At 49.9% G+C, this 25078-nt stretch overlaps 3 protein-coding genes across 7 annotated transcripts; 2 read left to right on the top strand and 1 right to left on the bottom strand.

The window, feature by feature from the left end:
- The first annotated feature begins 534 nt into the window (after nt 1-534).
- Abhd14a (abhydrolase domain containing 14A) lies at nt 535-8457 on the top strand. Of its 2 annotated transcripts, XM_027414404.1 has the most exons (6): nt 535-672; nt 3073-3189; nt 4377-4590; nt 4722-4837; nt 7673-7908; nt 8112-8457. In XM_027414404.1, exons 3-6 carry the CDS (start codon nt 4397-4399, stop codon nt 8292-8294), a joined length of 729 nt encoding a protein of 242 aa, XP_027270205.1. In that variant the 5' UTR covers nt 535-672; nt 3073-3189; nt 4377-4396; the 3' UTR covers nt 8295-8457. The 2 variants fall into 2 exon arrangements, with proteins under 2 accessions (XP_027270205.1, XP_027270204.1); XM_027414403.2 differs by lacking the exon at nt 3073-3189 and having other exon boundaries at nt 540-672.
- Nucleotides 8458-9722: 1265 nt separating this feature from the next.
- On the top strand, nt 9723-15260 carry LOC100765707 (aminoacylase-1A). 3 transcript variants are annotated; one of them, XM_027414395.2, is made up of 15 exons: nt 9723-9864; nt 10432-10536; nt 11046-11110; nt 11196-11300; nt 11786-11880; nt 12130-12221; nt 12305-12394; nt 12483-12539; nt 12932-13005; nt 13094-13143; nt 13276-13420; nt 13503-13571; nt 14638-14717; nt 14848-14908; nt 14995-15260. In XM_027414395.2, the coding sequence occupies exons 2-15, from the start codon at nt 10443-10445 to the stop codon at nt 15157-15159; spliced, it is 1242 nt and encodes a 413-aa protein (XP_027270196.1). In that variant the 5' UTR covers nt 9723-9864; nt 10432-10442; the 3' UTR covers nt 15160-15260. The 3 variants fall into 3 exon arrangements, with proteins under 3 accessions (XP_027270196.1, XP_027270195.1, XP_027270197.1); XM_027414394.2 differs by lacking the exon at nt 9723-9864 and adding an exon at nt 9878-10041; XM_027414396.2 differs by lacking the exon at nt 9723-9864 and adding an exon at nt 9880-10041 and having other exon boundaries at nt 12145-12221.
- A 1396-nt stretch (nt 15261-16656) lies between these two features.
- Rpl29 (ribosomal protein L29) lies at nt 16657-19001 on the bottom strand. Of its 2 annotated transcripts, none has more exons than XM_027414408.2 (4): nt 18880-19001; nt 18467-18511; nt 17770-17834; nt 16657-17141 (listed from the first exon to the last, which is right to left on the bottom strand). In XM_027414408.2, the coding sequence occupies exons 2-4, from the start codon at nt 18501-18503 to the stop codon at nt 16773-16775; spliced, it is 471 nt and encodes a 156-aa protein (XP_027270209.1). In that variant the 5' UTR covers nt 18504-18511; nt 18880-19001; the 3' UTR covers nt 16657-16772. The 2 variants fall into 2 exon arrangements, with proteins under 2 accessions (XP_027270209.1, XP_027270211.1); XM_027414410.2 differs by lacking the exon at nt 18880-19001 and adding an exon at nt 18659-18782.
- Nucleotides 19002-25078: the final 6077 nt, after the last annotated feature.

Genomic DNA, 25078 nt, shown 5'->3' with positions numbered 1-25078 from the left:
ACAACCTTGGCAGAAAACCAACAAGTAGTGAACCTTTTTGCACCCTTCATGGCCTCGCTGCCCCGGGGCCTGGTTGCAACACAGAAGCCTGAACCTGGGGCAGACCAGATGCTGATCACATGTTACCAACCAATAATAAGTGTACTGACCAGGCCCAGAACTCAGTGTCTCCCGACCCCCAGGCTCTGATCCGGCAGGGGAATGGGGCGAGCAAAGAAAGTGCTTGAGCGGAAGCCTGGACATCATCTGGCATTTCCACTAGAAGACCTCGGCGCCAGGAGGCCTTGGTGTTCCGAGGCTTGACCTATCCTTAAGTCCTATGACATCCCCAAGCGGTGGGTCTTTTCTTAAACCCCATTTTGCAAATAAAACGATGGAACGAGAAGGACCGGTGGCTCTCCACAGGCTCTCGGGTCTTAGGCCAATAACAATTTGGTAAATCTGGGCCGCTGGGGGCTGGCCTCGGTGTTTTGGGGCACCGCCCCAAGTCCTCCTTTGGTAACTAGGCAAGGCCCGCAGCTGCGTACTGCGCAAGCGCGCAGGGGTGGGGCGACTTTGGCCTGCCGGTTAACCAAGTCGGAGGTCGTGCCAGACTCGGTGCTGTTTGGCTGTTGGCTCCGCCTCGGCCGGCCCCGCCTCACCCGAGCCCGCCCGGTCACCCCTGTTACCGCGGTGAGTGTCTCCTGGGAATGAGGCCCGCAGGTTGTCCGGGGCCGGCCCTCTTTGTCCCCGCCGCTTGGGGCAGTGTCCTTCGGAAGGCGCAAGCGCTGGGCAACACGTGTGCAGTGTGCCTGTGCTGTGCGCGCGCGAGTGTCTGCGTGTGTTCTTGAGTGTCTGGGTTTAAATGTTTCTCTTCGCTTTTGCGGAGGATAGGGTGGGGTGGGGTGGGGTGTTCACCGGTTTGCCCGCTTGCTTGTATGTCTTTTTGTGTTTATCTCTGCATCTGACGTGTGTATTTTTGAAGGTTTCTGTGTGTCGCTCTGCTGGTGCGTTTCTTCCCATGCCTGTCCCCCAAGGTCCTTGCTTGCTAGGTAGTGTGTCTTTCCCTGGGTCTTTGGGAACATGGGGGAGGTCAGAGAACAACTTGCCGGAGTCCGTTCATCTTTTACCATGTGGGTTCCAGGAATTAAATAGAGTCAGATCGTCAGGCTTGGCAGCAAGTGCCTTTATCTGTAACTTTTCTCCTTTTAATATTTTATTTTGGGGTGTGTGTGAACAGATACAACGGGGTGTGTATGGAGGTCAGAGCTCAGTTTAGGGAATTGATTCTTTCCTTCTGTGGGTTCTGGATACTGAACTCAGGTTGTCAAGCTTGTCTGCAAGTGCCTTTACCCATGGAGCCATCACAAGAGCCCCTTATTTATTTTAGTACAGGGTCTCACTACATTGCCTAGCTAGGTCTTGAACAGCCAGTACTCCTGAATTTGGACACTTGATTTTTTTGTCTTTGTTGTTATTGTTGTTGCTGTTTTTTGTTTGTTTGGGTTTTTGTTGTTGCATGGATCCTTCCTTCCACTTGAGTGCTGCACTCTGAGGCCAGGACCGTGTGCTGGTGTGTGATTAAAAGACTGGGTGTGATTTTGTGCTTTAATACTCTGAGGGTCTGCATGTGGTTTTGGGGGTGTTTGGTTTTGTTTGTTTGCTTACTATGAGACAGGGTCTTACCAAGCAGCCCAATTGGCCTCAACCTAAAGTCCTCCTGTCTCAGTCTCTGTAGCTTCCATGCCTATGTATGGGTTTTCATTTGTTTGTTTTTGTTTTGTTTTGTTTTGTTTTTTTTGAAAGGGTGTCTTTCTATGTAACCCTGGCTGATTTGGAACTCCCTATGTAGACCAGGCTGGCCTCAAACTCACAGAGATACTCTTGCCTGTCTCCTGAATAATGGGATTAAAGCCGTAGGCCACCATACCTGGTTTGTATATGGTTTTGAAATAAGTGTCCATCTCTCTGCCTTCCTGATATCCGACTGTTGTGTGACAAAATTTTTCCTGAGGAGACAAAACACAGTTGTCTACTCACTCCAGATAGGGAGCCGTGGCAGACTAAAAGTACGGATACCACCAAATCTTGGTAAACCAATGACCCCAAGTATTGGGGTTACTCACAGGAGCAGAAATGACTCAAGGACAGCTGCATCACCAAAGCCTACCCCAGCATGGGTGACAGTTCACAAAAGCTGGGAATTTGGAGCACCCTGCACAGCCTGCAGGCAACTCAACAGGCTGGAGAGTGTCCTTTCCAAGTGACTCAGTTGGTCTAAAGCCCTTCCAGGCAGTTCACCTGGTTTCTTCTTCTTCAGAGAACTGCTCTGGTCTCAGTCTTCTTTGCAGTTTAGCTTTATTTGGTAAGAGAGAGAATCTCACCCTTTATTATTTACCCGGTACGGAGGGGCCCAGTGAATCTGGTCAGTTTCAGGGAGTTGTTGAAGCTAATTTTTGGTTGTTTACCTCCCTGCTTAAGGAGCTCCCCTGAGACATGGAATGTTTTGACCTCAGAGGAGACTGTTAACATAACCACGCATGTAATTTTATGGATGTTACTGTAAGAAACTGACTGTCCATAGGCCAATGTGTTGGCAAGAAGGCTGCTGTTGTACATTTGGGGAATAGCTTGTTTTGTTTTGAGACAGGGTTTCTATGTGTAACAGTCCTGGCTATCTTGGAACTCACTTTATAGACCAGGCTGTCCTCGAACTCAGATCTACTTGTCTCTGCCTCCCAAGTACTGGGATCAAAGGCGTGGGTCACCACCACCCAGCGGCGAATAGCTTCTTGAAGTGTATGGAAGCAAGACTGTTGTCTCTGTGTGAGTGTGTATACATTCCAGTATCCAGAGCCAGCACAGTTTACTCCTCCTGACCTCCATCTGCCCAGCAGTCTGCATCAGAACCTCAACAATTGTCTAGTGTTGGAGGCCCTGGGTTGCCATGGCAACGAATAAAACCCCACCCCTTCATCCTAAAAGAAGCACAGGTTGGCCCCTGGTGGACCATCAAGAGAGTTCCTTCTCAGATGTTCCCTCGCCTCGTGGGAACCTGAGCTAAGGCAGACAACCTTCACTGCTCCGTGTTAGGAAGAAGAGCGCGCTCCTTCTCTGCCTGGCTCCTGATTTTATCAGCACTGGCTCCTGATTTTATCAGCACTGGAGGATCTGCTGCTGCCCACAGCTTTCTGACTTCAGAGCCAAAGAGTGAGATCTCCACAAGGGTCCCACAGTCAGCAGAGGTGGATGTGGCCCAGTACAGGCTCCAGCTCCTAGGCCTACCACAGACTCAATTCACACTCAATAAAAATGCATCCACAGCCAGGCAGTGGTGACACAAGGCCTTAGGTTCCATCACTTGGGAGGCAGAGGTGGATGGATCTCTGTAAGTTCCAGGTCAGCCTGCTCTACAGGTTGAGTTCCAGGACAGCCAGGGTCACATAGAGGAACCCTGTCTTGGGGAGAAAAAAAAAATGCACCCAGAAACAAGACAAGCTTGTTCTTAGGCCCAAATAAACGATGACAGGGACATCCCATCCCCACCTGCTTAGGGGGAGTGTATCATGGACGTCACACAGGAAGCTTAGGCAGGTACCAGGAGCTTATCCCAAGTTACCAAACTCAGCTTGTGGCAGAGGGGAATTCTCAAACCAAGACCACCTGCCCTGCTTGAGTCCCACCCTCCAGGCTAACAAAGGCACCATACTGGAGGAGTTCAGGAAGCAGATCGTTTGACAGACGTGGGGTGGAAGCTGGCCCATATCTAGGCCAGCTGTGCTCCTCCCAGCCCCCAATATCTCAGACCACAACATTATCCCCAACATTCTCTGTGAACTGTCCCCTCCTAGTGCACAGGGTATTCTGTTCGTAACAGTATTCTAGTCATTGTGAGGAAAGAACTATTTCCAGGCATGCCCTCAGTGGAGGTCTTTGCACACGTTAACCCTTTGCAGTCTTCACTCCTCCATCCACCACTGAGTCTGCAGTTCGTCCGTCTCCTGCCAATACTGTGTTTTCTTCCAGTATTGGCTTGGTATTTTGGAAACTGGCCCCAGGTCCCAGGTCCCTTCTGCTGAGGCAGAGATTCTCTTTGTGCCAGAGAACTATAGTCAGATCTGTATTTTCTTGTGGCCTCTGAGTGCTTAATGTAGAGAGTCAAGCACAAAGGCTACGGCCAGAAGAGCTGGTGTAGTTAGCACAATGATAATGGTGGCCACTAAACGTGCCTGTGCCCGAGACACATCTCATGCCCTTCTCCACATAGTGGAGTGTCCCAGGCCTTTGTCCTGGCCGGAGGAGTAGTTGGGTATGATCATCCAGACATTCATCTAGAGAAAGGGAAGGGAAGAGGCCCGAGGTCTTCCTCAGCCTGTCTCTTCCCTTTTCTTCTCCAGGCTGTGTAGTACAGACCTTCATGAGCCGGTACCAGGCAGCCCTGCTGGGTCTAGGCCTGCTGCTCATGTTTCTCCTGTATGTGGGGCTGCCTGGCCCGCCTGAGCAGACTTCCCAGCTCTGGAGAGGCCCCAATATCACAGTCCTGGCTGGTCTCACCCGAGGCCACTCTCAAATCTTTTACCGTGAGGTGCTGCCTCTCCAGCAAGCACACAGGTGAGTTTAATGGGGGGACCACAGTCCAACTTGTGGGGTTCAGGGGCCTGGAGGACAGTGATAGATGCCTGGGAAGAAAGGATGGTGGCTGTCCATGTCCCGTGCCTCATGTTTCCCCCATATGTCTGCAGGGCAGAAGTTGTGTTTCTCCATGGAAAGGCATTTAATTCCCACATATGGGAGCAGCTGGGTACGCTGCAGCTCCTGTCAAAGAGGGGCTACCGGGCTGTGGCCATTGACCTTCCAGGTGAGTACCCCCCACATTCAAGTTTAGAGAAAGCAGGCTGCAGCAGGAATTAAGGAGCAGTTGCCAGAAGGGAGAATTGAAGGAGTAGCAAAACACTAAGGTAAAGCAGGGGCGTGTGGGCCCCGTGTCCAGACAAACTAGTTGCAGGTCACAAGAAGGCACCACAATAAAAGCCTGTTTTTATTTTCTACCTCAAAAACTACAGTGTGAGTTATTGTATGTCACAGAGAAAACAGAAAAGGGATTTGTTTCATGAGCAACCACTGGGGGAATTTCACTGTGCTTTTGTGACTATGTAATCTGTGTGGCTTTTTAAGGGAGTGCACACCTTGGAAGTTAGATAACTTGTGAGAGTTGGTTCTCTCGGGGTGGATCCCAGGGATCAAACTCAGATTGTCAGGCTTGGTAGCAAGCCCCTTTACCCATTCACTAGACAACCTCACCACCTTGTTTTGTACACGTGCACTATGCTAGCCTCTAGTTTTGTTGTTTTCAGTACTGTGAATTGAACCCAGGGCTTCAAGGATGCTAGCTAGGAAGGCACTCAACCACTAAGCTACCCCTTCAGCCCCATGCTATCATTCTTCTAATTAAAAATGAAAATGGAGGTGAGGGGTGGCCCAGGGGCTAGAGAGAGGCTCAACAGTTAAGCATGAGCTGTTCTTGTAGAGGATTTGAGTTTGTTTGTTTCCCAGTACCCATGTCAGTCAGCTCACAACAGCCTGTAACTCCAGCTCCAGGGGATCCAATGCCCTCTTCTGGACTCTGAGGGAACCTGAACTCATGTGCGCAAACCTACATGCAGAGATAGAGATAAACATAAATTAAAAATAAAATCAATATTTTTTTTGTTGTTGGTGTTTTGAAACAGGGTTTCTCTGTGTAACAGCCCTGGCTATTCTGGAATTTGCCTTGTTGACCAGGCTGGCCTTGAACTCACAGAGATTCTCCTGCCTCTGCTTCCTGAGTTCTAGGATTAAAGGCCCGTGCCCAGCTAAATTAATAATTTTTAAGCACAGTGAAGTCCTGCAAGGCAAGGTGGCACACGTCTTTAGTCCCAGCACTCAGTGGGCAGAGGCAGGCAGATCTCTGTGAGTTTGAGGCCAGCTTGGTCTACAAAGCAAGTACCGGGATAGCCAGAGCTGTTACAAACCCTGTCTTGAAAAACCAAAAGAAGAAGACAAATAAAAAGTGAAGTTGTTAAAAACCAATAGCACTTCTCTCCCATCTCCAGTTATGCCCCCACTTTCAAGCATTTCCATGCATGGAGACACAGGTGGGCCTGGTTGTACAGACTTGGAATCCAAGCTACTCAGGAGGGTGAGGCAGGAGGATCCCAGATTTAAGCCCTGCTTAGACTATAGAGTGAGTTCAGGTGTAGCCTGGCAACTTAGAGACCCTGTCTTAAAATAAAAAAGGCCCAGCCAGGCATTGGTGGCACGCGCCTTTAATCCCAGCACTAGGGAGGCAGAGGCAGGTGGATCTCTGTGAGTTCGAGATCAGCCTGGTCTACAAGACCTAGTTCCAGGACAGCCTCCAAAGCCACAGAGAAACCCTATCTCGAAAAACAAAAACAAAAACAAAGGCCCGAGAATATAATTCAATGGTAGAGTCTTTGCCTAGCATCTGTACAGCCCCAGGCTTAACCTGCCTATACAGAGAGAGAAAGACAAACAGACACACACACACACACAGAGGCAAAAGAGAAATTGGCAACATGGAGGTTGTATGTGAGGGGTTGGGAGCATGAGCATCCAGCCTACTTAATGAATATATTTACCCTTTGTTTTTCTGTACCATGACTTGTGGGTCAAGCCAAATCCTGCAAACCTCCTCTACTGTTAATGCTGCAGTGTGGGCCATGGGAGGCTTGGGCAGGCTTTCTATGCTCATTCCTCAGGTGGTGGATTTATCATCTTCAATGTCACCTGAAATATCCAAATATTTCTAACCCAAGCCTCTTTGAACAGAGAGAGCTGGGCATGGTGGTGCTTGCCTTCAGCACTTAGGAGGCAGGGGCAAGTGAATCTCTGACTTCAAGGCCAGCCTGGTCTACAGAACAAGTTCCAGGACAGCCAGGGCTACACAGAAAAACCCTGTCTCAAAAAAAAAAAAAAAAAAAACAAAGAAACATTTGGAGGCAATAGTTTCTGTAGGGTAATTACCAAGGATACTTTTCAGTTTTTTGACAAATACTATGTTACCTTTCAGAAAGGCTGTATAGATTTATCCTTCCAAGTGTAGGTGCCCATTCCTTACATCTTCCTAACACTGATTGTTATCAACTTAAAAGTTCTGCCACTATAATGGCTGAAAGATGTTTCTCCTTTTAAAAAAATTATTATTAGTTGTTTGGTTGATAATGTGTGTGTGCGCACACGCATGACAGTGCATGTGTGGAGGTCAGAGGACACTTTATGGGAGCCAGTTTCCTCTTCACCACATAGGTTCCAGGGACCAGAGGCAAGTCACCCAGGTTTGTGCAGCAGGTGCTGTGACCCACTGAGCCATCTCACCTGCGGGAAAACCGAGTTTCTGTTGGGCCTATTACAGTATGAAAACTTGCTTCTGAGAATGACTGGGGTAGAATGTGTATGTGCCACTGGTCCTCAGCTCTTTCCCCCACTGTGGGTCAAGATCCCTTTGGGGGTCACATATCAGATATCCTGCATATCAGTTACATACACTATGATTCATGACATTAGCACTAATGAAGTAGCAACAAAAATAACTTTCTCCACAACATGAAGAATTGTACTAAAGGGTCAAAGTGTTAGGAAGGCTGAGAACCGCTCTCCTAGCTCCTCTCAGGTGAGTGCCTGCTGCTGTTCCCAGGTTTTGGGAACTCAGCGCCTTCACAGGAAGCAAGCACAGAGGCAGGGCGAGCGAAGCTGCTGAAGCAGGTGCTGCGGGACCTAGAGGTGCAGAATGCTGTACTGGTGAGCCCCTCACTGAGTGGCAGCTATGCCCTGCCCTTCTTGATGCGAAGCCACCACCAGCTACGTGGATTTGTGCCCATTGCACCCACCTCCACACGGAATTACACGAAGGAACAATTCTGGGCTGTGAAGGTACTTAGACAATGATCTGCAAAAGATCCTGGCACCCTGTCCCTGTCCCTGGCTTGTGTCACATGGGGGATGGGCTTAGAGGGTTGGCCCCTGCAGTTGCTTGGGAGAGCTGTAGTGTGGAGACAAGGCTCCCGAAAGGAATAGCTTGTGGGTTGGATCCTCACCAAGCCCCAGGATCAACAACTTCTGGCCTTGCCCTGCAGACCCCAACTCTTATCATGTTTGGGGAACTGGACCACACCTTGGCGCGAGAGTCACTTCAGCAGCTCCACCACCTGCCCAACCACTCTGTGGTGAAGCTATACAAGGCGGGACATGCCTGCTACCTCCACAGTCCAGAAGCCTTTCACCATGCCCTTCTTGAGTTCCTTGACCATTTGCCTTGAATCAACTCACTTCCCAGAACTGACCCTGAACGGTCTAGACCCTCTCTCCTCTTCCAGAGAGGCCGGCCCTGTGTGGGATTGGGGACAGAGGATCAAGCCCAGCCAGGACTTTTGATTCCATTTCACAGGCACAATAAAGAAAAGCCCTTTTGTCTAGCCTGGAGAGTGATGTTGTTTCCTGACTTGTGCCTTGTGAAGCTGCTGTGGGAGGCAAGTCTGGCATTGCACTGAGATGGATGGGGAGGCTGGAGGCGGTGCTCCTGGAGTCTGAGAGGGTACCACTTCCTCATAATCTATGCTCCCTCTCTGTGTCTCTGGGTCCCTCCTCTGTAAAATGGGCATGGTGACAGTATCAGGGAAATGATTGTGGGGTTGAATGTGGGTAAGTGAAATACCTACTAACAGGACTGAGGGTGCTTTTAAAGGTGTTACTGTGGCTGCAGTTCCTCTATGATTGGTGGGGAATACAGATGAATTCCCAACTGCGTGAGAGCAATGCAGAGTACATGAAGGTAGAGATGGCGTGTAGGTTAAGAATTAAAGCTGTTGTAGAACCACCAAACCCGATTGCTTCCTTGTTAGGGGTGAGCAGACAGAGACTTCAACCCCAAGAGGGTGGCCCCCTCTTGGGTCCTCCCCACCTGATCCCTTAGTCTCAGGGTTGAAGTCTTCTGCCCCTTGCCCCTTGCCCCCTCCCAAGCTGGCTCAGCCTCTGGAACAAGGGGGAGAACTTGCTGTGAGTACAAAGAGCATCTAGGTGCACAAGTGGACAGCTACAGTTACAAACAGCTTGCTGGTGGCCAGAGGAACAGCTCTGCCTCTGTTTCTCTCTGCTGGAGGCGGAAGAGCTTAGGGTTCAATGCAGGGTCAGCCAAGGTGCTGTTTCTCAATCTCCCATAACTGCAGGTGTCATGATTGTAGCTGGTGCACACGATTGTACATGCCACTTGGTACCTCCACCATCTCAGACTCATACTGTCAGTCACGTGGTCATATCCACCGCTACACGGATTTAGACACACCGTAACATGTTCACAGCCGCATGTTCTCCCATCCGGGCATTTGCCTTTCATTTATGGCACCTTGCCCAGACGCCCACTCTTCCTGGCCAGGGTTAGAACCCCCTGGGCACATCAGCATCCTGGAACTCACGGGGTGGGGAGGGCAGACGCTTAAAAAAATAAAAAAAAACCCCTCACTATTCAAGGAGTGAGGCAATCTAGGAGGCCCTCCCTGAGGAGTGGAGGCAAGAAAAGGACAGAGGGGACAGGATGCACTTTGCAGCCCGACACCGAGAGAGCAGATGAGTACCCAAAGCGGCTGCGGCGACTTTTAGCGCCAGGCCCCGCCCTCTTTTCTCGCCCTATCCGGAGGCTGCAGGGGGAGGAGGATCCTCTGGGGGCGGGACCATCCTGAGCTTGCGGTCCAGGCTCGAGGGCCGGGCATGGGGAAGGCGGAGCTGGCCGCAGCGAGGAGGACACAGGGGGTGGATCCCGGATCCAAGCTTCCAGTTACCCCGCGCAGGCCCCACACAGAGCCAGGCAGGGACAGCGGCACCGACTCCGCCACGGTAACTGGGACGGCCCTTACAGTCTCCAGTCTCCGCCCCTCCACCCCGCCCTGGCCACGTGGTGGGCGTACCTGGGCGGTTTTGAGATTGCGACCTCTGTGGACCCTGAGTGCCGGCCACACGGTTCCTAGAGGTCCCTGAGGACCGAACGCAGCACCGAAACCTGGAGAGAGCAAGGTGGGGGGACCTTAGGAAGGGGTTGAGGGGTATGGGGGCTCCGTGGCATAAAAGCCCGGCCTCTGGGAGAAATATTTTGAGGAGGGTGTAAGGAGTCAATGTCTCATTCAAACCAAGTTCTCCTACTTCCTTAGCTGGCTCTGAACCTCTCTAAGCCTCAGCTTTCTCTTTTGTCAAGTGGGTACACAGAGGCACAAACTTACTTCCTTGGCATGAGGAAATGTTTAGAAAGTAGCTAGCACAGCACAGAATGGGAGAAGTCAAACCAAGGTTTTCTCCTCCCCGTGGGAGCAGCATTGGAAAGGCCCGGAGTGCGGCTGCAGCCCATCAGGCCCCAGCTGCTGGCGGGAGATGGGAGTGGTAACTAGCTACTGACTTTGCCCAAACCAGCACGCGGCGCCATGACCACCAAGGGTCCCGAGGCCGAGCACCCCTCCGTGACGCTCTTCCGCCAGTACCTGCGCATCCGCACCGTGCAGCCCAATCCTGACTATGGTGAGAATGCAGGCTCTTAAGGTTTGTGATGGGACCTCAAGGGCTGGGAGTGTGCTGTACACTGTCTTCAGCACCGGTCACCCCGTGGAACCCCACCTTGCTGTTTCGGCTGCCTCCTTTCAGGTAGCCATCCCCTATATCGGTTGACCAAGGTAACCAGTCCCACTGGGCACCACTCTTTATCTATGCTGTGCACCTTAACTAGCTTCAGGTGCAACTAGTTAAGGAGTGGCTTCACCTGGCTTGTCAAGGGCTAGAGTGGGGTGGGGAGACTGGGGCAATCACAAAAAAAACACTTTGTTCCCAGTCTACCAAAGGTGTACAAAGGCTACAGCCAGGTGGGGTGGTGGCGGTGCACTCCTTTAATGCCAACACTCGGGAGGCAGAGGCAGGTGGATCTTTGTGAGTTTGAGGCCAACACCTGTGTTGGGAAGGCAGCTGTACATCTCTGAGCTGCCTGGGCTGGTGGGTACCAGCAAAAACAGTGCCAAGGCTCTCTGTTTCCCCAGGGGCTGCCATTGCCTTCCTTGAGGAGAGAGCCCACCAGCTGGGCCTGAGCTGTCAGAAAGTAGAGGTGAGCCTGGGACCCTGAGCAGGGTGGGTGTGTGGGGTTGGAGACACCTAGTCACCTGGTGCTGACTGCCTCTCTCTCTCTGCAGGTGGTGCCTGGCTATGTGATCACTGTGCTGACCTGGCCAGGCACCAACCCTACACTCCCCTCCATCTTGCTAAACTCCCATACGGACGTGGTGCCTGTCTTTAAGGTATGTATAGGCATAGATGGGTGTATGCAAGCCTGGAGGACACACATAGTGTGTAGACTTCAGGATTTCCCCCCAGGGGCCCATGGTGCTCATTTCACTAATTTTTTTGTTGTTGCTGTTTTGGGTTTGGGTTTGTGTCTCCCCATCCCCCCACCCAAGACAGAGTCTCACTATGTAACTCTGACTGTCCTGGAAATCACTATGTAGACCAGCTTGACCTCAAACTCACAGAGATCTGCCTGCCTCTGCCTCCTAAGCCCTGGGATTATCCACTATGCCTGGCTTATCCACCATTAACTCTTTAACATTCACTTGGCATGGCTCTGACAAGCAGCCTTTGTCCAGTAAGGGTTCTGTGCCAGGGAGGTGGTGAAGTCAGGAAATAAATGGAGGATGCAAATCAGCTAGCTGTTTCCTTTAGCTTTCTTTAACCCTCTTGGCATTTTAATCCTTTGCCCGGCCCCTCTTCCCACCTTTGCCCCCAGGAACATTGGCATCATGACCCCTTTGAAGCCTTCAAGGATTCTGAGGGCTACATCTATGCCAGGGGTGCCCAGGACATGAAGAGTGTCAGTATCCAGTGAGTATTCTCCTTTCCCAGTCCCCTGCTGGCCTTCTGGACTCAGCAAGAACACAGATGTTAGTGAAAGCCCCAGGCCAAGCAGGGATCATCTTGACCTTCTAGATAAAGCAGAAATGACTGCCATGACTATTTCTGCATGGGGAAACAGGCCCAGAAACGGACAGGGAGTTTTCTGGAGTCCCTGAAATACATGACAGGGAAGTGTCTAGGGCACAAGACTACACCCTTCACACCCTTTGCACTTAGCCTCTGCTCCCTTAGATACCTGGAGGCTGTGAGGAGACTGAAGAGTGAGGGCCACCGCTTCCCTAGAACCATCCACCTGACCTTTGTGCCTGGTAGGAGTGGCTGGGGGAGGTGCATCTTGGGACGGAAAGTGTGCTGTGAGGCATCTCCCATCTCATCCCTGACACTTTTACAGACGAGGAGATCGGAGGTCACAAAGGGATGGAACTGTTTGTGAAGCGGCCTGAGTTCCAGGCTCTGCAGGCAGGCTTTGCCCTGGATGAGGGTGAGCAAACTGGCAAGCCTCCCAGGTGTAGGGAGGCTGCAAGGGGAAGCTGAGTCACTCCACTCTGTATACCCACTTTCTCCCTCAGGCCTGGCCAACCCCACCGATGCCTTCACTGTCTTCTATAGTGAACGGAGTCCTTGGTGTGAGTATGGACTTGGAGTGCGGGAATCACTCTCTACTGCCTCCTTTCCTGTAGCCATCCCCTGGGTCAGCTGACCAAGGTACCACCCTTTCCTTATGCTGTACAGCTTCATGTGGCTAATATGGCAACTACTTAAGGAATGACTTCACCTCACCCCTCAAGGGCCACTTTTAGCCAGGTGGCAACTCAGCCAGAAAGGGCTTGCACAGCACAGGGTCTCCTAGAAGCCGACGGTCTGAGGCATCCAGACTTTTGCCTCCTGGTTCTTTCCTTCCTAGGTTCTAAGGGCAAGCTCTTGACGGATCCTGCACTATGCCAGGGGCTCTATTCAGAATACTGTAGGGCTCATTGTATCTCCAGCTATCTGATGCTGAAAACTTTGTTTCTCCCAGGGATACGGGTTACCAGCACTGGGAAGCCGGGCCATGCCTCACGCTTCATTGAGGATACGGCAGCAGAGAAGTTGGTGTGTGGCCCATGGGGAGACTGGGCATTCGGGGGGGGGGGGCTCTGTCCCAGGGGCCACGCTCACATGTCACCTCATACTCTCCTAGCATAAGGTTATAAGCTCCATCTTGGCATTCCGGGAGAAGGAAAAACAGAGGTAAGGCAGCTAGGGAGGGGGTGGGGTGTGGGGGTGGCTCTGGAAGACTGTGCAAGACGGGAGGGAGACTTGTGCAACCCTTCTTTTATCTGCTGTTCCTGCCCCCTGCCGCCCCCCCCCCTCGCCCTGCAGGCTGCAGGCGAACCCTCACCTAAAGGAAGGGGCCGTGACTTCTGTGAATCTGACTAAGCTCGAAGGCGGTGTGGCCTATAATGTGGTGCCTGCTGCCATGAGTGCCAGCTTTGACTTCCGAGTGGCACCAGATGTGGACATGAAGGTGCAGCCTCCACCCACGTTGGAGGGAGAGATCCTGGGTTCTCAATCCTGTCCCAGAGCTCAGCTCATTTCCCTTCCTTCAGGCCTTCGAGAAGCAGCTGCAGAGCTGGTGCCAGGAAGCAGGCGAGGGGGTCACCTTTGAGTTTGCTCAGGTATCAACTTGGGACCTGTGACGAGGGAGCATCAGGGCCACTAGAGGCTTGTCTTACTGAAGATGATGATGTAGTGTGCCTGGAGCATCTGTACACATCTGGCCAGTCCCTTAGCTGTGAGAGATGTTTCGTTTACCCAGTCAGCAACAGCTGTAGAGACCATTGTGAATGTTGAGGGATAAAATGGGGGTCTTAGCTCACGTTCCCTACAGCATGGGGGACGGAAGCATAAGTATTTATGTACTTTGATAGATTTGGAATGTCGCTCCATTGGTAGAGTGCTTGTCCAGCATCCTTGAAGCCCTGGGTTTGATCCCCAGCACCTCATAAAGTAACAGTGTGACAAATGCCTAGACTCTAGTAGTGGGATGATGAAGACCTGCCTCAGTCACATAGTGAGCTCAAGGCCAGCAAGTGCTACCTAAGACCCCGCCTTAGAAACAAAACATAGGCAAGGCATGGCAGGGCGGTGGTGGTGCATGCCTTTAATCCTAGCACTAGGGAGGCAGAGGCAGGTGAGTTCGAGACCAGCCTGGTCTACAAGAGCTAGTTCCAGGACAGCCTCCAAAGCCATAGAGAAACCCTGTCTCGAAAAACAAAACAAAAGGCAAGGCATGGGGGCTTACACTTGGGAGGCAGAGGTAGGATTTCTGTGAGTTTGAGGCTATTCTGATCTACATAGTGTCCTTTCAGGACAGCAAGGGCTATGTAGAGAAACCCTGTCTTGAAAGAAAGGAAAAAATACTGTGATGTGATTATATGATTATGTACACATGTGGTCCAGTAAAATGGAACCTTGTATTCAGAGAATATGTATTCTGCCAGTCTGAGGCCCAGGGCTTCAAGCAATTGGACTAGGGTATGAAGTTTAGTGTGAAATAGATGGAGAATGGGGAATTAGGGCAAGTCCCAGACCTAGGGCATTTGAAGGACTGGAAGAGGGCCTGGGGCTACACTGGAAACCTTGGTAGATTCGTGGGTGTGCCCTGCGCCAAGCATGGCACATTCTATGAGTAGTAGAGCTTGAAGTCCTGGTCCTTATCCTGTCATCCTTCCCCTTCCCCAGAAATTTACGGAGCCCCGAATAACACCCACTGATGACTCAAATCCCTGGTGGGCAGCTTTCAGCGGGGCCTGCAAGGAAATGTGAGCACTGATGAGCCCTCTCCCCATAGCCCACATCCCAGAACCTCTCCTCATTGTCTTTCCCACTGTCCTGCGCCCCTCTGGTTCTTCCCCTGCCTTCCTCCCCATTTACCAGGCTCTTCCCCTACAGGAACCTTACTCTGGAGCCAGAGATCTTCCCTGCTGCCACTGACAGCCGTTATATCCGAGCGGTGAGCTACTTGCAGGGCATGCCAGGCAGTGCGCTGGTCTGAAGGCTGCCTTTCCCCTGACAGCGCTGTATCTGTCCCCCCTGCAGGTGGGGATCCCAGCTCTGGGCTTCTCGCCCATGAACCACACACCCGTGCTGCTACATGACCACAACGAACGACTGCATGAGGCTGTTTTTCTCCGTGGGGTTGACATATACACACGTCTCATCTCTGCACTTGCTAGCGTGCCCGCCATGCCTGGTGAAAAGTGAACCCTGTGCCTTCCAACCTCTTCTTCTTTCAGCCCAACCACTGCCAAGGATCGGTTGCCCCTGCTTGGTAATAAAGCCAGTGTTGGATGGGAAGTTCTTTATACTGTGGACAGTCATGGAGTGGGGATTTGTGTTTTTCTGGGGACTTGCTCTCATCTCCATTTCACAGATAGGAAAATTGAGCCTTTGTGCTTTTTTTTTTTTTTTTTAACTGCTCTGTGCACGGCACACCATGCAGCACTATACAGCCATGTTTGTGCCTGGCTGGAGGCCCCAGTCCTGTGAGCCAGCACACTTTGGACCTACAAGGGTATTGAGGGGCTGGAGAGGTGGTACACTGGTTTTCCTGAAACAAGTTGGGCATCCCCAAAAGTGTTATCAGCCGTGGCTCCAGGAACTGAACACTCATCTAAATCCCATAAGTACAGGACAGGGGAGGTGGAGATTTTTATGTACCTCGTTATAGACAACTACTGGGTGTTTTTGATAATGACCTCTGCTAAGAGGCCTGCACTTTGAACTGCTCACACAGTGCATTAAGGTCCTAAAACAAGACATTCTGCACTAGAGCTGTGGCTCTCCAGGAACAGAGGTTCCCTAAAGGGACTGCTTTTCTCACAGCAGCAAGGCTGCCTCCTCTCCTGCCCTCCCTAGCCAATTTCCATACATGGATAGCAAGAATACTGACACACCTCAGAGCAACCCTATCACATACTAAACTTGTATTACAGCATCCCTCTAAGTCACCCAAGGGTCCAGGGATGGATTAAGACTTGTTTTGAAGGTCAGTTGTATTCGGGGAAGGATCTACTGACCTCAGAAACACAAACTACTAATTGGTTGCTGAGTAAGACCCTGAAGCTGGCAGTCAGCTTAATCCTTGGACCCTGGGAGCCTAAACCAGAACTAGAACCATCAAGGCGGGGCTGCGTAGCTGGTTCAGTCGGCTACCCTTGATCATCCTGAGTTCTGATCCGTTATCCTCTAAATACATCCCAACATGAGCATCATGACATCCGTACACCTTACAAAGAAATGGTCCAATATCAGCCTGGGCCAAAAAGCTCTTGGGGTTGGCAGGGCAAAGCTTGCCACCAAGCAGGGTGAATCCCCCCAGAACACTATAGAGATTTTAAAGATCTTTGCCTGTAAAGCCACCTAGAGTGATGCCATCCCGGGAGCAGCACATCCCGGCAGTGTACCCTAGTCAGGTGCATCCATGACAGCTCTAGTCCTGGGTGACCAGCCAGAGCATGCTGGAGAACAGGTTCCTTCCCTTCCCGACAAAGGTGTTTCTTCCAGTCCCTCAGCTTACAGAGCAGTCTAGATGCCTTGGGGCTCCCCAGGTACCAACATGCCATTTACTAAGCTCCTCTCTTATAGTCCAGGATACTATTTCCTGACTCCAAACCATATCCCCTTCATCCAAAGCTACAACCAACCCCGACTCCAGAGAGGGTAGCAATTCTACCCTAGTTCCATGACAACAGACACAGGTTAACAGGTCTTGCTTCAAGTTTATTTGTAAAAACGGCACAGGGCATGATCACCTGCAGATAGCGTGTAGGCGTGTCACACCAGTCCATCTGTCTTCACACTGGAAGAAACCTTTTCTATGGGGTCTTCACAGGGGCCTGGGCACCTTTGGGAACCTGAGCAGGAGCTGAAGCCGGGGCCTTGGCTGGAGCCGAGGCCTCTGCCTTGGTTTGAACCTTGGGCTTTGGTTGGCAGAGCCTGCGACCCTTGGCCATGTAGCTTCTAATCCGCTTCCCAAGCTTGGGGTGAGCAATGAAAGCAAGGCGGCTGAGTTTGCGGCTGGGGCCCTTCGGCATCTTGGGCTTCACCAACTTGGGCTTCACAAGGTCCTTGATGGCCTCTGCGCGTGCACTCATGGCCTTCGCATTGTTTGCCTGCATCTTCTTCAGGCCTTTCTTGTTGTGTTTCTTGGCAAAGCGCATGTTCCTCAGAAACTTGGGGTCGACCTGGAAAACAGAAAAGATGTGGTAATAATATATGACAGTCTCAAGTCATTTCCTGGAGCCCCTATCCACAAGGGAGACACTAAATATGTCAAATTAACCACGGAGGGGCTAGAGGATATGAAATTCTATGGAGGAGCTCTAGCTTCAAGTTTTCTGAAATTCCTCTAGGGCTGCCCTAGGATGTCAATTAAATACCAAGTCCACCGGATTCACATCAAAGAGCAAGACTGCAGCAAAGAACAGGCCAATTGCAGGCTCAGCTAACTCCCAGGACCCACCCACACATGCAGCTCACTGGTCCTTAGTCTGGTACTAGACAGGGCCAAGTACATAGAGCCAATTAGTGCAGAAGACAAACCACAAGGTACCCAATACACAAGATCCCTCCCTCCCTCGAAGGTTTCTGCAGAAGTGCTTTTGTTGTTAGGAGCAAGTAACAGGAGGAATGGGAAGGTCAAGGAAAGCTTTGCTGAGTCTGGCAGGGGAAAGAAAGGAACAGAAGGCACTGGAAAATCAGGAAGCCAAAGGGCAGTCAGGAGTAAGCCAGAGGCTGATCCCAGAAAAAGAAAACAAACCACAACAAGCCATGGAATCAAGGGATAATTTATGATCCAGAATACACACTCACCCCCTTAAGAGATTCGTATCTTTGTGATCGAGGTTTCTTGATGCCATTTCTGTGCCACTTCCTGGCTGTATGGTAACAAAACATTCACAGATCAAAAAAGATATTTTCTGTTAAGACCACCTAACCGTGATTCTCAACCTGTGGGTCGCCTAAGACCACAGGAAAGCATGTTTATATCATTTTTTTTTCTTTCGAGACAGGGCTTCTCTGTGTAGCTTTGGAGCCTATCCTGGCACTCGCTCTGGAGACCGGGCTGGCCTCGAACTCACAGAGATCCGCTTGCCTCTGCCTCCCCAGTGCTAGGATTAAAGGCGTGTGCCACCAACGCCCGGCTTACATTACAATTTGTAACAGCAGCAAAATTAGTTATGAGGCAGCAACGAAAGCAATTTTATAGCTGGGGATCACAACACAAGGAACTGTATTAAAGGGTCGTAGCATTAAGAAGGTTGACAACCACCGACCTAACATCACAACAAGCACGGTCTTTCTGAATTTTGAGAAAACGCGACCGAGTGCAAAGCACCGTGGGCTTAAGTGGATTTCTGGCTCCCAAAGCTGTAATTTCAAAACCAGGGAACACACCACCAGCGTCGGGCTCCCGGGAGGGCGACACGTCCTCCCTTCCGCTATGATCTAGAGACCCTAAACAATCCTTGCCAGAGTACAGGGACCGGCTGGACCCCAAAGAACTTACACTGGTTGTGTGTGGTGTGGTTCTTGGACTTGGCCATGTCTGAACCTGCAAGAGAAACATGCGATCAGGGCTGGGGTCCCCCAGACCGGGCCACCTGTCACCCTAAGCTGGTGAAACATGAAAAACCAGTCCAAGGCCGCAGCGGACGCTCTCACCCACCGGCCTCGCAGCGGCCACAGAGCGCGACCCTACCTCTCAAACGCCGGCAATGAGGTCCTGAAATTAACTTCGCCGGCCCCGGAGGAAGCTTTCCCTACCCTGAGGACCGGGCACCGCTCCCGCCCCGCAGCTTCTACGCCCCATAGCCCCGCAGCGGGCCGCCCTGTGCCCCCTCGGCCCGCACTGCACGCCCCGCGACCCGCCGCCGCCCACGGGCCACGGATGGCATCGGATGCCGCAGCGCCAACACTCACGGTATCCGGCGGCTCCCGAAGCGCCTGGGACCGGAAGAGAAAGAGAAAGGCCGCAGTGCAGCACGGGAAGTAAGACCGACGCCGCCGGAAGGACCGACGGAAAAGGCTTCCCTCCGTACTGGTGGTGGGGGGGGGACAAAAGTTCCACAACCGGAAAGGAAGGGCTCAATCCTAGATCCCGCCGGGTTTGAGCCTGGCCCCGCCCTCTTTAGCGTCGCGGATTTCTTTCTTTTCTCTCCTCCTCTCCTTTCTTTTTGACAGGGTCGTCCTTGCTCGGTAGTCTAGACTGGTCTGTGACTCTGCATCCTCCCGCTGCAGCTTTCTGCTCCCGGGGTTAAGATCGCGGTGCAGGCGTGGACCACGACGCGGGCCAGCCCCGTTCCTGTCCTCTTCTTTCTCTTCCTCCAGGGCCTGCTTCGCTCTTGGGGCTTGGCTTGTTTAAAGACCCCGAAAACCAAGGGATGAAAGTTAGGGAGCGATGAATTCTGTGTTCTTAAAAACCTCACCTATGCCTGGCGTTGGTGGCACACGCCTTTAGTCCCAGCACCCTCAGGCAGAGGCAGGCGGATCTCTGTGAGTTCGAGACCAGCCTGGTCTACAGAACGAGTTCCAGGACAGCCTCCAAAGCTACAGAGAAACCCTGTCTCGGAAAACAAAAACAAAACGAAACGAAACCTCACCTGGCTCCTGTGTGTACAATGAACTGTAGAGGGCAGAGGAGAGGAGGAAGGGAGAGCACCACACAAGGGTGCTGGCTGCCTGAGGATGCTCAGGAATGAACTAGGAAAGAGAATAGACTGGACTTGGGGTGCAGAGGATGAGGGAGAGAAAAGAGACAATAAGCCAAGCCTGGTTCAAAAGTCTGGGTGGATGGGGCTGGTTACACAGATGAGGACAAGAGTCAGCTTTATGGTTTCTTTTTAATTTTTGGGTATTTCGAGACAGGGTTTCTCTTTGGCTTTGGAGGCTGTCCTGGAAACTCTTGTAGACCAGGCTGGCCTTGAACTCAAAAAGATCCTCCTGTCTCTGCCTCCCGAGTGCTGGGATTAAAGGCATGTGCCACCACCACCCAGCAGCTTTGTGGTTTCTTATGTGCATTATGTGTGTGATGAAACCGGTGAAGTGACATAGGCTTGTAATAGCAGCTACTTGGAGGCCGGAGAATTACAAGTTTGAAGTCTGAGTATCTCAGCTAGACCTTGTATCAAATAAGTAAATAAATTTAAAATTTTCTCCTAGGCATGGTGGTTCACACCATCCACCCAGCACTTAGGGACTAAGTCTGAAGCAGAAGCAGGAGAATCAGGAGTTTGAGGTCATCTTCAGATAGCTGAAGATGTGCATAGGCTGGACAGTGTTATATCCTGTCTTTAAACGCAAAAAACAATGTGCTGGTGAAAGCCGGGTGGTGGGCATGCTTTTAACTCCAGCACAGAGGAAGGCAGATATCTGTGAGTTCAAGGCCAGTCTGGTCTACTAAGTGGGTTCCAGGACGACCCTCGCCCCAAATAATAATTAAAACAAAACAATGTGCTGGTGAGATAAAAATCTCAGCGGGTAGGAATGCTTGCTGCTCAAGTCTGAATTCGAACGAACCCCATATCCAATTGAGGAAGGATAGGACAGACTCGTGGAAGTTGTCCTCTGATTGCCTTAAACATCCACATACAGACTCACAACAATCGTGATTAAAAAAAAAAAAAAAACAACTTTTTTTAGCTGGGCGTTGGTGGCACACGCCTTTAGTCCCTGCACTCAGGAGGCAGAGGCAGGTGGATCTTTTTGAGTTCAAGGCCAGCCTGGTCTACAGAACGAGTTCCAGGACAACCTCCAAAGCAATACAGAGAAACCCTGTCTCGAAAAACAAAAAAAAAAAAACAAAAACCATAATTTTTTGTTTGTTTGTTTTTTTGAGACAGGATTTCTCTGTGGCTTTGAAGGCTGTCCTGGAACTAGCTCTTGTAGACCAGGCTGGTCTCGAATTCACAGAGATCCACTTGCCTCTGCCTCCCGAGTGCTGGGATTAAAGGTGTGCGCTACCACCGCCCGGCTCAAAAAAATTTTTTTAAGAAAATAAAGTTTAAAAAATTTTAAAGACAGGACAAGTTACAGTGGTTGAAGGCCCACTCGTCCCATTCTCTCTGCCTTGCTAAAAAACATTAGATTACATTCCTGAAGTTGACCCCAAGGTCTATTCCCATATTTGGCCACTTCCTCTGACTGCCAAAGCCCAGCAAACAGAAGCCTCCTTTGGTTCACCCAGTTAACATGCCCGATTACACATCTGGTTCTAACACGAGGTTTCCTCTTTACCTTTACAAACCACCATTTGCCTAGATACCACATCCGTCTCCTCTCTGTCTAGAGACAGTCCTTCGTCCCTCTGGAACAAATACCCCCGCCCCCTTTCCCTTGCTCCTATTGCCTTCTCCCTTGTCCCCCATCTCCTGTCTCTGTCCCTTATCCCTGTCCTCTACAAATAAATCTCTTGTGCTGAGAACTTGGTGTTGGGGGTCCTGAGCCCATGCTTTTCCTTACAGTGGTAATATAGCTATGTAATAGCATGGAGCATGTTAGTATGATATGCATGAGGCCCTAAATTCAATCCCTGTACCAAAGAGAGAAACAGGCAGAGAGGGGGAGAGATCAAAACCACGTAAATGTTGCTTCCCAGTGACTCAGCTGCCCTCTGTTCTTTGCCCCACATTCATACCCCATATTGCAGTGAGGCCTGAGGTCCTTTTTATACCTGTTTTTAAATTGTATTTGTTCATGTTTTGTCTGTGTGTTTGTCTGTACCATGTGCATGTCTGGCTCCCAGGGAGGCCGAAAAAAGACACTGGATCTTCTGGGACTGGAGTTACAGATGACTGTAATTCCCATGTGGCTGCTGGAATTGAACCTGGTCCTCTGGAAGAGTACTGAGTACTGAGTACTCTTAGCCACCAACCAGTCTCTTCAATTGATTTAATCGAGAGAGGGGGAGGGAGGGAGGGAGAGAGAGACAGAGAGACAGAGAGACAGAGAAACAGAGAGACAGAGAGAGGAGCGCTCAAGTCATGACAGGAATATGGAAGTCAGAGGATAACTTACAGGAGTCAGTTCTCTCCTTCCCACCATGCGGATCCTGGGGACCAAATGTAGCTTGTCAGGCATGGTGGCAAGTGCCTTTACCCACTGAATCATCTCATCTCATAGGCTGGATATATTGTATACCTTTTCATTTTCACTTATTTTTAGATGAGGCCTCAAGTGTTCCAGACTGGACTCAAACGTGATATGTAGCTAAGGATGACCTTACATTTCTGATTCTCCTGCCTCCATCTCCTGAATGCTAAGATTTCAAGATGAGCCACCATGCCTGGTTTTATGCATTGCTGAGGATCGAGACCCCAGTGTAACACGCACACTAGGCAAACTAACTGAATTTTATCCTCAGCCTCTGAGGACCGTCCCTCTGAAAGATTTGTACCAGATAGCATCTCTTAAATAATTCTCAAGTTCACACCTTACACAAACCCTTTACCTGTTGACTCTGGCAACTCTCTGTGTCAGGTACTTGTCTCCAAACACCTGGCCTTTTCTGCCAGGCACAGATGCCTGGTCTTCCTCGAAGCAGGTCTGGAGGTCTGTACAGACAGACAGGAAGTGATATGGCTGGGCAGACAGGAATATAAGGTGGGAGGAGACAGGTGCTCGGTCTCTTTTCAGTCTGAGGATTTCATAGAAGTAAAAGCTCTAGTGGCTGGCTGCTCTGCTTCTCTGGTCTTTCAGCGTTCACCCCCTAATATCTGACTTTGGGTTTTTATTATTAATACCAATTAGAATTCATGCTACATCTGGCGACAAACATGGGGCTCAGATTCATGAAAAAGCTGCTTGCCTGTGGCTTTGAAGCCACCAGCACAGGCCATAGATGCACGCAGGGCTCCTTCCAGAGTCACCGCCTTACTGGCTAGGTTCTCCTCTCTTTTTTCCCTAAGCCTCTAAGTGATTTTGGAATTTTGTTGTTGTTGTTGCAGTCTTTCTGCAGCAAACTCCACAGGCCCCAAACTCCAGAGGCACCAGGGCTCCAAATGCCACAGCCAGACTTACCCACCTTAGACTGGCTGGCTCTGCCTTCAGGCAGCTCCCACACAGTCAATCTATTTCTAAAGAAAAAAGGGAGCTATGATATAGAAATGATGAAAAAAGGTAGATTATTGAATCTACTTTAATCCAAAAAACAACCATTAATCTCAAAATACTTTACATTGATATGGATTTTGGTTTACTGATACAAATCTAAGATCAATTTTGTTATACTGTATATATATATATATATATATATATATATATATATGTTCATTTCTACTCTTGGTTAAGGCTATGCAGCACACTTAAAATGTTATGTATGGTTAAGAAATACAAATTAATAGTCATCTATAATAGTCAAACTTATACTCATGTTAGTTAGGTTTTCTTGATATACAGAGATATATTTCAGATGGATAATCTTCAAACATTTCAAAGACCTACAGAAAATGGCATTTAAAATGTTTTAAGAACTTAGAATTTTCTCAAGAGTGAGACATGGCTGCTCCTGGCAGCACCAATTAGTTCAAGAGGACGGTGGGCATCAAAGAAACTCTTTATGGAGTTTGCTTATGGCAAGACTAGCCATTTGGGCAAGAAGCTGCTCTTGCCTGGACTGCTTGACTGTGTGCTGTATAAACTGGACATGTAGGACTCACAGGAAAAGTGACTGCTGAACTTGCCAAAACAAGATGGGACAGTCCTGCAGGGTTCCTGTTTCATGGAAGAGTCTGCCAGACATTCTGCAGGACACAGAAGAAAATGACTAATAAACTGCCGATGCAGGCAGAACAGTTTCAAAGTTCCTGCTTTACTGAGAAGTCTGTCAGATGCTCTAGACCTGTAGGCTAGAGATGGATGCTCCAATGTTACAGAGGAACTTTGGGTGGCTGCTCAGACAGCCCGATGTCCCTGTCATTAAGTACATTTCATCCTTCTGGGGTCTTTGATGGAGTTGAAGACAAAATAGTTATAATTATAGGTTTCCTTAGTTATAACAGAAAGTAAATTAGAAACAAAACTTTAGACTTACTAAGATAATTATTTTCTTTAATTTTGCCAAATACAAAATAAACTAAATATTATAACTGTAATTCTTGCTTGATAACTGTTTTGTTACATGTAATTTTACTATGTGAAAGTCAAAACCTTCCTTTTTGATTTGACAGAAAAGGGGAAATGATGTGGGGTGTCTTTCTGTGTGCTGTGAATGTGTTTTATTACACCATGGGTTAATAAAGAAGCTGATTTGGCCAATAGCCAGGCAGAATGGAGCCAGGTGGGAAATCCAAGCAGAGATACAGGGAGAAAGAAGGCAAAGTCTAGGAGATGCCAGCAACAGCTGGAGAAGCAAGATGTGAGGTAACAAGCCACAAACCTTGTGGTAAAATATAAACTAATAGAAACGGCTCTCGTTATCCACAAAGCACTTAACCTGCATCAGCTGAATGCACACTCCTCCCTTAACTGTCCTCTGCTCCAACAGCTCCTTAGCAACCTCCTCATAACTCCTCTTTTGTGGTAAAAAACATCTTAAAACATGTCCTAGAACTAGAGGCAATGAATGCACTAGTTTTGGGTGCACGAGCAAAACGGTAAACGGTGTCATCTAAGTGGACTTTTAGGGAGCGCTCCTATTTCCCATCCTATGCCTAAGCATGATGGGATATGCCTATGATGAACAGCAAATACACCATGGGAAAGGACATGCACAGTGAACGAGGCATACATGAATCCAAGCCTGTCAACCACAACAAAAGAAACAAACAGAAAACCAAATAGGTGCCAGACAGATGACTCAGCAACTAAGAGCACCGGCTACTCTTCCAGAGGACGTGAGTTCTATTCCCTGCACCCACATTTAGGCTCAGAACCATCTGTAACTTCAGTCCCAGGGGATCTGACACCCAGGGGATCTAATTCTGGCCTTGGTAGGTACTGCATTCATGTAATACACATACTTCCATGCAGGCAAAACACCAACACGTATTAAACAAAATTATCTTTATTTACTTAATTTTTTGAGTTTCTCTATATGGTCCTAACTGTCCTGAACCTCACTATGTAGCACAGGTTGGCTTCAAATTCACAGAGATCCATTTGCCTCTGCCTACCAAGTGCTGAG

The sequence above is a fragment of the Cricetulus griseus genome, chromosome 4 (assembly GCF_003668045.3).
Source record: "Cricetulus griseus strain 17A/GY chromosome 4, alternate assembly CriGri-PICRH-1.0, whole genome shotgun sequence".
Lineage (NCBI taxonomy): Eukaryota > Metazoa > Chordata > Mammalia > Rodentia > Cricetidae > Cricetulus > Cricetulus griseus.
Note: the sequence above shows the minus strand (reverse complement) of the source record. Positions and strands in the feature narration are given on the sequence as shown.

What these genes read in the sequence shown, in the direction of transcription:
- Abhd14a (XM_027414404.1), top strand. Translation starts at nt 4,397, where the DNA reads ATGAGCCGGTACCAGGCAGCCCTGCTGGGTCTAGGCCTGCTGCTCATG. An exon ending in TGTGGCCATTGACCTTCCAG is followed by an intron (nt 4,838 to 7,672) that starts GTGAGTACCCCC and finishes TGCTGTTCCCAG; the next exon opens with GTTTTGGGAACTCAGCGCCT. An exon ending in AACAATTCTGGGCTGTGAAG is followed by an intron (nt 7,909 to 8,111) that starts GTACTTAGACAA and finishes CTTGCCCTGCAG; the next exon opens with ACCCCAACTCTTATCATGTT.
- LOC100765707 (XM_027414395.2), top strand. Translation starts at nt 10,443, where the DNA reads ATGACCACCAAGGGTCCCGAGGCCGAGCACCCCTCCGTGACGCTCTTC. An exon ending in ACGTGGTGCCTGTCTTTAAG is followed by an intron (nt 11,301 to 11,785) that starts GTATGTATAGGC and finishes CTTTGCCCCCAG; the next exon opens with GAACATTGGCATCATGACCC. An exon ending in ATACGGCAGCAGAGAAGTTG is followed by an intron (nt 13,006 to 13,093) that starts GTGTGTGGCCCA and finishes ATACTCTCCTAG; the next exon opens with CATAAGGTTATAAGCTCCAT.
- Rpl29 (XM_027414408.2), bottom strand. Translation starts at nt 18,503, where the DNA reads ATGGCCAAGTCCAAGAACCACACCACACACAACCAGT. An exon ending in CCACACCACACACAACCAGT is followed by an intron (nt 17,835 to 18,466) that starts GTAAGTTCTTTG and finishes GTTACCATACAG; the next exon opens with CCAGGAAGTGGCACAGAAAT. An exon ending in GATACGAATCTCTTAAGGGG is followed by an intron (nt 17,142 to 17,769) that starts GTGAGTGTGTAT and finishes TCTGTTTTCCAG; the next exon opens with GTCGACCCCAAGTTTCTGAG.